This window comes from Pinus tabuliformis, chromosome 9 (assembly GCF_031772625.1).
Source record: "Pinus tabuliformis cultivar Carrire ecotype Pingquan chromosome 9, CPIR1, whole genome shotgun sequence".
Classification (NCBI taxonomy): Eukaryota; Viridiplantae; Streptophyta; class Pinopsida; order Pinales; family Pinaceae; genus Pinus; species Pinus tabuliformis.
In genome coordinates, this window is record NC_142307.1 from 984,282,352 (window position 1) to 984,296,718 (window position 14,367).

At 41.5% G+C, this 14,367-nt stretch overlaps 1 protein-coding gene across 4 annotated transcripts in view; it reads left to right on the top strand.

Moving 5' to 3' along the window:
- LOC149152033 (histone deacetylase 15-like) overlaps window positions 1-14,367 on the top strand; it is a 318,098-nt gene that overhangs the window by 102,062 nt on the left and 201,669 nt on the right. For 2 of the 4 annotated variants that reach the window (XM_089438338.1, XM_089438339.1), the window contains 4 exons: window positions 704-827; window positions 993-1,118; window positions 1,324-1,383; window positions 1,470-1,535. In XM_089438338.1, coding sequence (XP_089294464.1) covers window positions 704-827; window positions 993-1,118; window positions 1,324-1,383; window positions 1,470-1,535 — 376 coding nt within the window. The remainder of the gene's footprint in view (window positions 1-703; window positions 828-992; window positions 1,119-1,323; window positions 1,384-1,469; window positions 1,536-14,367) is intronic. The other 2 variants (XM_089438340.1, XM_089438341.1) reach the window with 2 other exon arrangements.

A 14,367-nucleotide genomic window follows, 5' to 3' on the forward strand; every position in this document is an offset into this window, starting at 1 on the left:
TGAAATTGCTCGGGTCTCTAGGGGATGAGAGCATGGTTTGTAAGATATAGCAGTGAAAACCCCCTTAAGGTGGGCAGTTCATCGTCCACCAAGGGTTGGGACAATCATGGGTTCCTTAGTGATGTAAAGGGCCAATATGAGGGTCCCTAGGAACTAGGGTGATGACCATCATGATAGGGGTAGAGCTCATGTTTGGCTTTTGCCCACATGCTAAATTTGTATGTCCCAACCTTCTTTTGCATTTTAAGGTACATTTCCTAATGAAAGTGGCTAAATTATGCTTTTTTCTTTTCTTTTTAGCTACATCAACCTTTGGGCATCATTCTAGGCCTGAACCAAGGTGTGGACAAGGGGAGGGGGAAGCTAATTCCTTGTATTTGTACTTTTTGCTATTTAGATTGTTGATTTATTTGAATGAACATTGTCTGATCTCCAATAATAGCATACTCTGGATTCTCTGAAGGATATATGTAGAAGAGTTGAATGAAATTGCAAGAAATTTAGTGTGTATATTCTTCAAGCTCTTGTGGATTTATGTTGTCACTTGTGTAGGAATAAATGTTCCAGAAATTTCTAAATTGGTTTGCGTTGTTGTTTTATAGTTTATCATTTCAAAGTAATTAGGATTCTAATTCTGCATCTTCATTGCCTGGTTATTTTTCCTCGAAATGAATTAAAAAATCTAAGCATTTGCTTATCACAGCCATTTGTCACCAGATACGTATGCAAATGAGCATTCGTCTCTTGCGGCCAGACTTGCAGCTGGTTTATGTGCTGACCTTGCAAAAGCAATCATGACAGGCCAAGCTCAGAATGGGTTTGCTCTGGTATGTTCATTTTATATTGTTTCTTGCTTTCTGCTAGTTACCATTTTAGTGTCATGTTTCTTAATGGACTTTAGCATTGGCAGTTTATTCCAAACGATTTTTAAACATAGTAACTGTGACGTATTGATATTCTTGGTAATTTTTGCCTCACTTCACTGAAAGCAGGTAAGGCCTCCTGGTCATCATGCTGGAGTAAAAGATTCCATGGGTTTTTGTCTTCACAACAATGCAGCAATTGCTGTCTCAGCATCCCGGGTTGTAGGAGCAAAGAAAGTTTTAATTGTTGATTGGGTAAGAAATGCCGATGTGGTTTTCTTTGTATTGGTTTGGATTTAGTTGTACCTTGGTTTTATTTGAATATCAGAGTCATTTTAATTAGTTTGCTTATATTGGCTTTTGTTAAACTTGAAGACACTTTTTGGTCAATCTAAGGCAGTCAGATGTATATTGACATTGATGTTTTGGAGTTGATGTTGTTAAGAAGCAATGTTGCTAGTGCATGCAGGATGTACACCATGGGAATGGTACACAGGAGATCTTTGAGGCAGATCAATCGGTGAGTGTTACTAAAGTGCATACGCGCTAAACCATTTTCGGTTGCGAAGAATCTTGCATGACTATTCTGTTGCCTGATCTTTGAAGGTGCTTTATATATCCTTACATAGACACGGAGAGGGTTTCTATCCTGGTAGTGGTGCTGTTACTGAGGTATGTAAATTAAGGTTAACAATGAACTTCTGGTTTATCATTTTTTGCCACACTTTCGTTAAAGAATAAAATCTGGGACTGCATTACAATGAGTTTATTTTTCTATCCCAAATTCGAATAATGCCCATCCTTTTTTGCCTTGCCTATACAATGTTGATAGTGAGGCCTATAGTTTACTGCACAGTTAGTGTGATAAATAGAATGAACTAGGATTTGGAAGTGGAAGAAATCCATGATGTGGTTAACATTGGGTGCAAAGATATTTTTACGAAGTGTGGGAATATATATAAAGAAACAAAGTTTACATTAATGTTCACTAACAGCCAACAGTGGCTATGGGACTGTAAGAGTATGCTATGAGTACATTTTGTGTATTAATGGAAGGAACTGCATCATGTTTCTTATTTAAGAAATTAAAGCTAAGAAGAAATTAAGTTTTATTGCTGTTGACGGATTTATTTCTGCAAAACTGTTTCATCTTGCATTTAGTGTGTGCGCAGCATGTAAAACCAACTTGGATTTTGTACATTCTTTCAACAATTTACAATTACTGTTACTGCCTATGGGCAATTAATTGAAAAATCTGCAGATTGATTTTGCGATGTCTCACAAGGAGCCATCATTAAATTATAAGAGGCACGAAGCCATGCATCCAAAAGGATAAAAAAATATTTATTGATATGGGAATGATGATTAGATATAGTGCAATGTGATGTTTATATGGGTCATTATGAATGAATGTGACTGTTGGAAAAGGTATCTTATAATTGTTTATATGTAATATTCCTAAAGGAAATTTAGAATGATAAACAAACAAACATAGCAAAAACACACACAAAATTACACCACATTAAACACCCAGAAAAATGTCATAAACTGCACTGAGCTGAGTCATTTTATTAATGTAAACGCTGGGTACAAGATAAGATTTGAAAACATGCACTTGGGCTTGACCAAGGCAAGCTAACAATGCCTGAGTGATAAAATCAGCTGCTCGGACACAAATGTAGCTGTTCCCAACAAAGCTCTGCGCTGCCCCTTGGAAATCTGCATTGCTGCTTGCAAACAATGGCTGCTAGGATCTCCTCCGGGGCTCAAAAAATTTCGGGAAATTAACCTCGGGCTCTCCTCCATTAACCCACCAAAACCCACGAAGGAATTGGCCAAATTTTGACCTCGGAATTTCGACCCAATTCCCCTAGCTCCTCCAGCTGCTGGGTATTTCGACCCACCTGTAAATGGTGCTGCTAAATGCCACCAAAATGGTTGAGATATTCAACAATGCTTCTCCCGGAACTCCTCCTCAAATCTCACCCCCAACTTCCTCTCCTTCCTTGTGCCCCACGTGTGGCACGAAATAGAGCTGCGTAGGCCCTATGCAGCCTTTGATGAATCCACTTCACAACCATGTTGCAATGCTCTCGGATCGATCTGAAAATGATGGAAACTCCCTCCTAGGGCTGGCACTCGAGTTCCACCGAAGCAAGGGTGAGATTCTCGCCTGAAAATATCTTGTGCTCAACAACTCATGTAGACTTGGCTTCCGGCTCAAGCGTGCTAGTCAAGGTGAATGCTCAAATGATCAAAGATGCCCAAAATGAGTGCATCTTTCTATTTTATCATTGTGCCTCCCAATTGCCCATGTGGGGCCCAACCATCGAACTTTTCATGATTCCCTCCAAGGAATGCGTATTTCCAGGGGGGGCGTAATCCCCCCTCGGAGTGGTCCCCACCATCCACTAACCATTTGATTTTCCCTTTTTTCCTATGTTGGCCCTTGCCTTAGCTCCAAAAACTCAATTGGGGTCTCGCAACCCACTTTTACTAAGTGTAAGTGCAAAATATGACAAAATTGGTAAAATCGATATTTCTCCTTAGCAATATTGCTAAGTGGGAATATTACAGTCCTACCCGCCAAAATGTTGCTTGTCCTCAAGCAACTGCAATGATGGATGTTGGAGTATTTGCTCTCCTTCCCAAGTGGCATCCTCATCGTGTAGATTCCTCCATCTGATAAAAAACTCCCAGATAACCCTGTTCCACAAGTGTTTCTCATGGGTGTCCCAAATGGCCTCTGGCTCCAGAACCAAATGCCCCTTGTTGACCTCTGGAGTGGCACCTGACGATTATATGAAGACTCAACGCCCAAGGATGATTCAGAGGACACTTGTACCATGAGACATCATCAGTGAACAAAGTTTTTTAACTCTAGATCTACCTTCTTATCATCTTTCTTATACCCAGATTCCATACCCTGCGGGGAATTGTAATAAGTGATACTAGTAATGATGAGTTTTTGAGTCTGTAACATGCCTAGGGTGTTGGGATTCTATCAACAAACGAGTACAACTTGGAGTGTTTTTTTATTTGGTTAGTTATCCCTTCTTTTTCAGAGGCGGATAATTTTCTAGGTTTTTTTACTCACTTTTTACCCCAAAGCTGAGGTGACGGTTTGAAGGTTGAGTCCCTAACACATCTTAGTGTCTAGAGTTGATGTATATTACCATGCTAGATCACACAATTTTTTTTGTGGAATTTGGCTAGGTTTAAGTAGCCCTTTTTAATAATTAAAAATTTCCCGCAAAACGAGATTTTTTAATTAATTTCTATGTAATGATGTAAATAAGTGGCCTTTAGAAATATCTAGGGCGTGTGACTACTTGAAATTCATCCTCAGAGGCCCAACATTATTCTAGGACCCACTTTTAGTGTCAAAAAACGACTTATAGTCCCTCAAACGCTGATTTTTCTAAGCCAGTGGCAAAAATAAGAAAAAATTCAAAAAAATGAATAATTGGAAAAATTTAGAAAATTTTCCAAAGTCAAAATAAGTCAAATTTGGACATGGAAATATAAGGGAATATCAAAAGGTGATGCGGCAGCCATGTGGGGCCCACCACATGGAGGAAATCCCAAGTCAAAGTTCCAAGTGCAAGTCAAAGGGAGTCAAAAGGTTCCAGGTTGAGTTAAAAAAGCAAAGTTGAAGTGTTACGCATGGGAAAAATTCAAGGTAGATTTAATTCAAATGCGAATGGAATTAAATATGAGGAAAAGTTAGTGAGTGGGAAATGGACCCCACTTCACCCTCTTGCTCTACGTATGATCAATACCAAAGGATAATGAACATATCATTAAAAAAACCTCCACGCAGGCCCAGTTTCAATGCAGCTGTCACTGGTACAAATCAACAAGTGAAATGAAATCGATTTGAAAGATCTAATGGAAAACAGTTAGTGGAGGGTTGTCCTCACTCACCCAAACAAAATCATTCACGCAAATCAGAGTTGGCAACCCATACACATAGTTCACAATAGTCGATACACATTAGTGGATTGGCATGTGATTATAGGTGTCATGCATGCAGTTTTTGGTGAGAGATCAGTGGGAGTTGCCTCCAAATAACAGGTCATCCTCATACACATGTACCAAGCAACCAACAATTAGAAATACGCTAAAATGCACACAACCGATTTCAAGAAATGCGTCGAACAATCAAGGAATAGAGGCTGCCACTTAGAGGTGTTCTACGACAGTCATTTTGCCACTTGGAGGCGCTGAACCAACTTTGGGATTATCATTTTTGCCACTTGTTGATACATTTCTCCATTGGGATTGGCTCCCACAGTGCTATTTATATGAGCTTTTGGCTCTCATTTTGTAGATTGTTACTAGCTATTGTGCTTGCGGAAGCATTGCTGCCTTGTACACTTTCATAAATATCAATAAAGAATTTGGAGTTTCATTCATGAGGTGTTCTTCCTTTTCGAGTGTGATGAATTGTTGATCATTATTTTGTAGAGGGAACAACTTGTTGGGATTAAGGAAGTAAGCGTTGGGGGAAGTCTTTGGAGAGACCAACCCACTCTTGATACATTTTCAAAGAAGCTCTCGTTTGTTATTTGAGCCTTCATAGTCTTCTTTTACAAAGTGGTTTTGCAGGGATTTCGTGACATAGATTGTACACAAGCCAAGTCAATTTTATTTAAACCATTTATCTCAAACTCTTGTGCTCATATTGATTTTATTTTGCTATTGAAGAGCATGTTGAAACTTAGGCAATGATAGGGGCCTTGCTTTAATTCTTTGGTCTAATTTTGTAGAATATATGTAGATATGATTTGCTAACATTTCTCTCTACTTTCCACTAATTTTGAGGCCTGGTTTTGCAGAGAAAAATCAAAGTTTTTTTTGACACCTTTAGCTCATCTTTGTTGGCAGTGTGAGGCTCCCTCCTAGGGTCCTCTAACTAAAAACTAAATTTCTCTAATTTTAAACATGATAAGGTGGGAAATAACTTATTTATATATAAACATTTATTTGATGATAATATACCATTAAAATTTATTTATCACAAATTAAATAAGTAAGAATTTCATTGCAACCATTTACATAAGTAATCAGTAAACAGAGGAATAGTTGTTCCAATAACTTAGTTGAGATGCTCCTGAGCTCTTAACTCTGTTGGGATGCTCCTCTTGACTACCCGACTGGATTTGCCCCCTAGCGAATTAGGAAGTATTTCCTAGCCCAGGGAACTTCCACAGGTTCTCTAGCCCTCTGAACCCAAGTCCAACTAGATGTAGTGTGTCCAAGTTTAACCAACACTCTCCAGATCCAAGTTTGATCTTCCTCCTCTTTCTCCACATCCCTCTTCCAAAACAAAACCAAACCAAAACCAAGACCAAGGATCCCGCCCCTTCTCCTCTCATCATCCTTCCCTTTTTATGCCTCTTCTCCCATCCACCTCAACCACATATCATAAATGTCATGACTACCCCCACATTCTTTCATTTAGTATCCTTGACTTTTCTTACCATATCTTCTCCCAAGTAGATTTGAGAAGACATTTTGAGGATAAGATATGAATATTTAATTTGGAAATTAATTTGGAGAAGACCATATCTTCTCCCAAGTAGATTTTGAGATGACACCTTGGGATATGGATATTTAAATTGGAATAAATGGAAGGAGACCATATCCTATCCAAAATTAAATTTGAGAAGACAAGTTGGGAGTTGAATTATAACAATAATAAAATTTATATCAGTAAATAAAAATTACAGTTTCACAAATGTAAGTATATACCAATATTTCTTGATAATTATAAGTCAATATTTTCAGGTAAATAAAATTTGCATGATAAGATTAAGTAGGGCATTACAAGCAGTGTTGAAGGATTGCATGTGCAGAAACTACTAACACTTGTTGCAGCCCCTAGCGCTGATTTTGGAGCTATTGAAGACTGACTTTTCTGCTGGCCATTAACTAACAAGGGGCAACGTTCATCTCTGCTAGGCTGTGGGCATTTAGAAGAAACTTTCACCTTGTTTCCCTTGCATAAGGGCTACCATAGATCTCTGTTGAAGGGAAGATCATTCGTTGTCCCAAAATTCTGTCATAACAGCCATCAAATCTGCCCTTTTCTCTTCTTTTGTTGGCAGATTTCATCATCTCAAGAGGCTAGATTTACAAGACATCATTTTGAGGAATTTCTCTTGTATTCCATTGTTAAAGCTTTGTCAAATCCTGTGATTACTTTCTCAAGAAAAGAGGTCTAGTGTTCAAGTTTCACGCAATTATTGTGAAGACTCTTTGAAGTTTAGTTGAGGACTTTGAAGGGCCCTTTTCTCATTGTAATATTAATAAAAGATATAATTTGTTTGTGGGAGTTTGGGATTTCTCCCATGGTATCCTATCTCCCCATTTAGAGGGAGACTTTTCTTGGGTGGATTGACTTTGCATGGTTTAAACTTTCACACTTATTCATTTGCATGCATCTTTAATATTCTAAATCGCTCAACACTAATATTAATTCTTGGGATTAACATATTTTTCTCATTTCCATCTCTTTACTTGACAAAGTGATTCATAAGTTATTTTGGAGTATGTTTATTTGGAAGCAATATTGCAATTTCACATTTGGTTACTTGCTTTCAAGCATTTTGTGAAGTATACAACTCCATTTAAATTTCTTGTCAAGTATCATTTAGATAATTCCATTCTAATTTTCTTTGAACTTGCTAATACAAGTTACTTTAAGCATTGTCATTTTACATTTACTCAAGCATCTTACTTAGGCTCATTTTCAAGCATCTCTAAAATCAACCTCCAACTTAAGTTGGTTGTATAGACTCTAGGGACCCTCCACCCCTATTGACTCCTCACTGTGAGATCTAGATCTCTGGGCGAGGGTGAGGTCTGGGGATAGGAGTTCAATTGAAACTTTGTTTTAGAATACAAGTAATAAAATAAACCAAGAGCACATCTACATCACAACTTAACTTTACTTGCAAATGCAATTCTCGTATTTATGCTATCTTGGATTTATTTGAGTCTTATTTGCAAATATCATTTTTATTTCAAGAAGCATTTATTTTATTATGCAAGTATTGTGAATTCCTTTATTTTTGCAACTATTAGCTTTTCTTGTACTTGGAATATTCTCATTGGTGCAACACTATTTCAAGTTACTTCATGTATTTTCTACTTTGATGATCATTTAGCTCATGAGTAATTGATGTTATTATCTTGTTATTTGAGGATTTTCTTCCAAGTACCATTTTCTTTATAGTTGCAAATGATATTTATTTGCTTATCTTGATCTAATATTGACTTGTTTTGCAGGATTACTTGTTTGTTTCTTTTGAACAAGTGTTTATTTTGAGGTAGTTATTAAGGCATTGGTTTTACATGCTTATCTTCGAATTATGTGTTGATGATTATTGGGAATATATTTCATTTCATATCTTGTATTTCCCATCATACTTGTTGAACTTGCTCATAATCTTGAAGTAATCCAATTGACTTTAGTATCTTTTAGAAACTCATATCATATAACTTTTCATTAGGGACCACCCCCCTTAACTAACCTAGGAGATAGCTCAAACAGAGAGAGTCAGGATTAGTGTGACAACCCCTTCTTTGAGTTCCTTGCCACCAACCACACCTTGTGGGGTTGAAGGCTTTTCTCACTAACTTGTAGGTAGGTGTAGGCGTCACGTGATAACACCCCTCATCATCCATGTGCGGTAACTCTGTAGCTGCTGTCACTTGCTGCCCCAATGCCTTTTTTAGGCAAGACACATGGAAAATGTTGTGAACTTGGCTTCCCGGGGGTAGCTCCAGTTGATACGCCACCTTCCCAACTCTCTTGGTGACTCTGTATGACCCGTAAAAGCGGGGCTTGAGCTTCTCCACCCCCCTTTTGTTTGAGCGTGGACTGTCTGTACGACAAAAGTCTTAAGAAGACCAAATCCCCATCCTCAACTTGCCTTTCTACTCGGCCCTTGTCAGCGTAGAGCTTTTGTTGGTTTTGTGCAGTTTGTAGGTTATCTTTGAGATCCCACAAAATATCTTGGCTCTCCTGAATCCAATCCTTGGCACTTGGGCCTTGCTGTCTCCAAACATCACATCAGCGAAAGATAATGCATCATAACCATACAAAGCTCTGAATGGGGACATACCTATGGACATGTGGTACGTTGTATTGTAGTAGTACTCACCCAAATGCAACCATCGTATCCATGCATGTTTCTGGCCCGTCAATAGTTACATAGATAGCCCTCTAACCACTTGTTTACAATCTTCGTTTGCCCATCAGTCTGGGGGTGGTAACTAGTACTTGGGGTGAGCTCCATGCCCACCAGTCGAAACAACTACTGCCAAAATCCCCCCATGAACTTGCTGTCTCGGTCATTGACAATAGTCTTCGGAAGACCATGAAGCCGAAACACCTTCCTGAAAAATAGTTTAGTCACTTGTGAGGCCGACGACCGGGTTGAAATAGTGAAGAAGTGGGCAAATTTTGTCAATTTGTCTACCACCAAGTATATGCAGTCCTTGCCTTGGACTGTAGGCAACCCGGTGATAAAATCCATTGAGATGCTCTCCCATTTCCCCTCAGGGATAGGAAGAGGCTGTAACAACCCAGCAGGGTGTGTTTGTTCACCCTTGTTCCTTTGGCACGTATCACACTCCCGGACATGCCTCAAAACATCATCCTTAAGGCCCCTCAATGCAAAGCGCTCCCTGATAGCCCTGTATGTCTTGGTGTACCCCTGATGCCTTGCTAACGGTGAGTCATGGGAAGCCTGCATGATCTTCTCCCTCAACTGGGAGTTGGGCACTAAATAAATCCGGTCCCAATAGTAAATCACCTCGTTCGTCACCTTGTATCGATCATCCATCATTGCACCATCAAGGACCTCACATGCAATCGGTCCTTGGAATACTCCACTGGCCACTGCACCCTCTAATTTGGTGCAATGCTAATCAATGAAATGGTGGGCTGCCTCTTGGACAACGTATTAGCTACCACATTGTGCCTACCCTTGACATACTCAACGTCACAGTCGTATGCCTAAAGGTTTCTCATCCACTTCTGTTGCCTCTCCTATAGCTTTTTTTCGCTCCAAAAAGAATATGAGGCTATTGTGGTCCTGTCTGCACCCGAAACTTGTTACCCACCAAGTACTATCTGAACTTGGCTAGTGCATGGATGATGGCTAGCATCTCTTTGTAGTATATGGAGTATAATCTCTTGTGGGGAAGTAGCTTCCTACTCTAAAATGCTATCAGGTGCCCCCCTGCATCAAGACTACTCCTACGCCCTCCCTTGATGCATCGCATTCAAGTACAAAGGGCTGTGCGTAATCTGGGAGTGCTGACACTGGGCAGCTGCTCATAACCTGTTTGAGGCGCTCAAAGGCCTCCTGCACTCCATCTGTCCACTCAAATGCCCCCTTCTTTGTCAAATTAGTGAGGGGAGTTGTCAACTAGGAGAAGCCCTTCATGAACTTCCTGTAGTAGGTGCATATACCCACGAAACCCCTTAATTCTGTCACATTCCAGGGTACCGGTTAGTCCCGGATAGCCCTGAAGTTCTCCTCATGAAATCTCACGCCATCCTCCTCAATGATATGCCCCAGATAGAGCATCTGTGTCAATTTGAACTCACACTTGGACAACTTGGTGTAAAATTGTTGCTCCTCCAAAATACGCAACACGGCGTCCAAGTGCTCCTCCCAGGTCCTGTTATAGATCAAAATATCATCGAAAAACACTAATACGAATTTCCGCAACTGCCCACGAAATATGTGGTTCATGCAGCACTGGAAAGTAGCAGGTGTGTTGGTTAGCCTGAAGGGCATAACCAAGAACTTGAAGTGCCCATAGTGACACTTGAAAGCCATCTTGGGGACGTCCTGGTCCCTCACTCTGATCTAGTGGTACCCCCATTGCAAGTCTATCTTGGAGAAGAACTTGGCCCCTCTCAACTCATCTAGCAACTCATCTATGCGTGGGATGGGGTAGCGGTTCTTCAGGGTCTTCTTGTTGAGGGCCCGGTAATCTATGCACATGCGTAATGTCCCGTCCTTCTTCTTCACCAGGACAACTGATGAAGCAAAATGGCTAGAGCTAGGCCTACTATGCCCAAGTTCCAATAACTCATGAATGGCCCGCTCAATCTCATCCTTGTAAGCCTTGGGATGCCTGTACGGGGTAGTAATCGTATCCTATACCCCCGGCTTTAACTCAATCTTGTGCTCAAATCCCTGGTTAGGTGGCTGTCATGGTGGTATGTCTCCAAACACTATCGAGTACCAGTCTAGGATGGGCCTATACGTAAGGGTGTGGTGGCTTGGGCTAACCCCCAGCCTCAGAAATCCTCAACTCCATTGCCCACTCAATGTCACCATGCCTTAGATCAGCCTCCATCCTGTGTGCTGAGACAGTCTGTGGAGGGTAAGAGTGCATGCCCCTAAGGACAACCAAGTTGCCATCTGGCCCTGTAAACTCCATCTCCAACTTCCTCCAATCAGTAGTGACTCGACCAAGAGAATAGAGCCACTGGACACCCATCACCACATTGGTGTCTGGTACATCCACCATGAAGAAATGATCTGTGACTAAGTAGTTCCCCATGGTCACTTTCAGAAAGGGAACATAACGTGAACACTGCACGGTCCCGTCCCCTGGCACAAGGACTGAGAACCCGTCAAACTCCTCTGTCGTGATCCTTCTCCTCTGCGCCATCTATGCATTGATGAAGTTGTTGGTGGCCTCACTGCCCACCAAAACTGAGACACATTGCCCCTGCACTGTGCCTCTGATCCTTAATGTCAAAAACTTAGTTACCCCACTTAAGGCCGTAAGGACCCCTCCTGCGGGTGCGAAAGGGGCTCCCCTCAATGGTGGTGGTGGCGGTGGTCCCCTCTCCACGAGTGCCATGCTTTCATCTCCACTTGGCTCCAACTCTACATCGTCCTCCTGGTCACTGTCAGAGTAGATCTCACTGTAGTGGGCTTTGCTTGCTGTGCCTCTATGGCTTGGTGCCCACGGTTCTTGACAAGTGAAACATAACTTCCTCCTCCGCGGGTCTCTCCGGGTCTCCTCATCCAACTATCCATGCCCCTGGTTGGCTCTTGGTGGTGGAGCCCTAGTGTCTCTCCCCCTCTGCTAGAACCCCTGTCTGGGTGGTACTAGCGCTCTGGCCCTGGGTAGAGCATCTTGCAAGTCTCGTGCTCTCCCAACTGCGTCCTGCAAGGTGGTGGGCATGTTGGACTTCACCAATCCCCTTAGTGGCTCTGCTAGCCCCTCTATGAACATGAAAACCCTCCTGACCTCTGATAGATCAGGCACCATCACTAACAATCTTAGAAACTCAGAGATGTAGGCCTCAACACTCTTCGTCTGCTCGAGCCTTGTCAACTCCCCAAAGTGCTCCTCCGGGTCTCTCCTCTCAAAACGCTCCAACACCTTCCTAGTGAAATCCTCATAGGCTGTAACTCCTGCATGCCCCATCATGGTTAACCCATGGAACCACCAATCATGGGCTTCTCCCTCTAAATGCAATGTGGCTATTTTAATTGCCTCCCCCTCTGTCATCTGATTAAGTTGGAAGTAGACATCTAACTTCTCAACCCATGCTTTTGCTGAGCTCTTGGATGAACCATCAAAATTTGGGAGGAGCAATCTCCTCATAGTGAGCTGCAAATCGGTACCATGTGTGTAGCTTCCTCCACCTTGGCCGTTTCCCCTACTGTTACCCTTCAACTGGCAAAAGCCCGTACAGGTAATAGCCTCTCTAAAGTTAGGTCCATAGGATTGATACTCCACAAAATAGTCCCCCATGGGCATCTTCTCTTGCCCTTGCGGCCCTCCAACATCGGATGCTAAAAACGTGGGGATAGTGGACTTGGATGGTGTACTGGGAACGAGAGGTGCGTTAGGGCCATGAGCCCTTGTGGTGATGTGAAGTGCTGGAGCTTTGACCAAATTGGAATTCCCGTTGAATCCCTTTGCTCTTGTTGTTGCTGCAAGTTTGCTGCCTCAGTTCCTCAATACCCTTAGACAAATCTTGAATGACCTTTAGAAGGTGTTGGGAAAACTCCTCCTCTTTACTCCTCTTGTCTCCCTCATTATCTCCCATGTTTGGCCTTTCAACCTTTGGTTCAACTATCACTAGATCTGGGGTAATTTGCAATTTCCTTTCTCTGCTCCCGTACCTCTGCCTTTGGTAAGTCACGTTCTGCTGGTCTTCTCGTGTCATAGACCGATACTGCTCCCACAGGTTGAGCCAAGACTATGAGCTCTGATACCACTGTAATATTCCTGAAGGAAATTTACAATGATAAACAAGCAAACATAGCAAAAATACACACACAAATTTACACCACATTAAACATCCTGAAAATGTCACAAACTGTGCTGAGATGAGTCATTTTATTAATGTAAATGCTGGGTACAAGATAAGATCATAATACATGCACCTGGGCTTGCCCAAGGCAAGCTAGCAAAGCCTAGGTGATGAAATTAACTGCTCGGACACAAGTGTAGCTGTCCCCAACAAAGCTCTACACTGCCCCTTGGAAATATGCACTGCTGGCTGCAAACAATGGATGCTAGGACCTCCTTCGATGCTTAGAAAATTTCGGGAAATTAACCCTGGGATCTCCTCCAATAACCCAAAAAAACCCATGAAGGAATTGGCCAAATTTTGACCTCAAAATTTCTGCCTAATTTCCCGTAGCTCCTCTAGTTGCTGGGTATTTCGACCCACCTGTAAATGATGTTACGAAATGTTAGAAAATCATAAAGATTTTCTTGTACTTGATAATTACTTGCGATGTTCTTGACTTCTTATTAAGTTTTCTTTATATCTACTTTTTTTAGTTCATCAAGCAACTACCAAAGCGAAAGCACATAAAACAATGGACACTAGATATAAGCACTATGATAGGGAAAAACCCTCCTCGAGGGGAAAACCTAGTCAAAATTCTCTTCCTTTCAATAGTATTCTTTGAGACTCTTCACCCTAGACAAAGACCAAACCTTCCCTCCACACCAAGTCATTCTCCCAGACCTTCGACCTCCTTTCCAGCAACTTCGACTATGTAGCAGCTTCCGACATCAGGGAACTTCCCGCATCAGTGAAACTTAAAAGACTTTGATCTTCCAAACTAGGGCATGAAACAGAGAGAGAGAGGCCCGAAAATTTCGTTTTTCTTCTTCTCTTTAGACTCCACCCAACTCGCACTTCCTTTGTCTTCCTTAGACCTATTTTGCACTTCTCCGGATTCCTTAGAGATATCGAACTAGCTTGAGATGAGATGCTCCAAATGAATTCGACTTGCTTCTATTTATAGGCTTCAAGGGAGGTTGAATTGATGTCCTTAGGTCGACTTGGTGTGGAGGATACATAAATTACATTTGACTCAATACTAAACCTTTTTACATGATTCAAAAGCCCAAGAAGGGTCTCTTTAAAAGTACAATGACTCTATTGACTCAGAATAAATCCTAGAAGTCCTCAATGGGGACTTTGACCTAA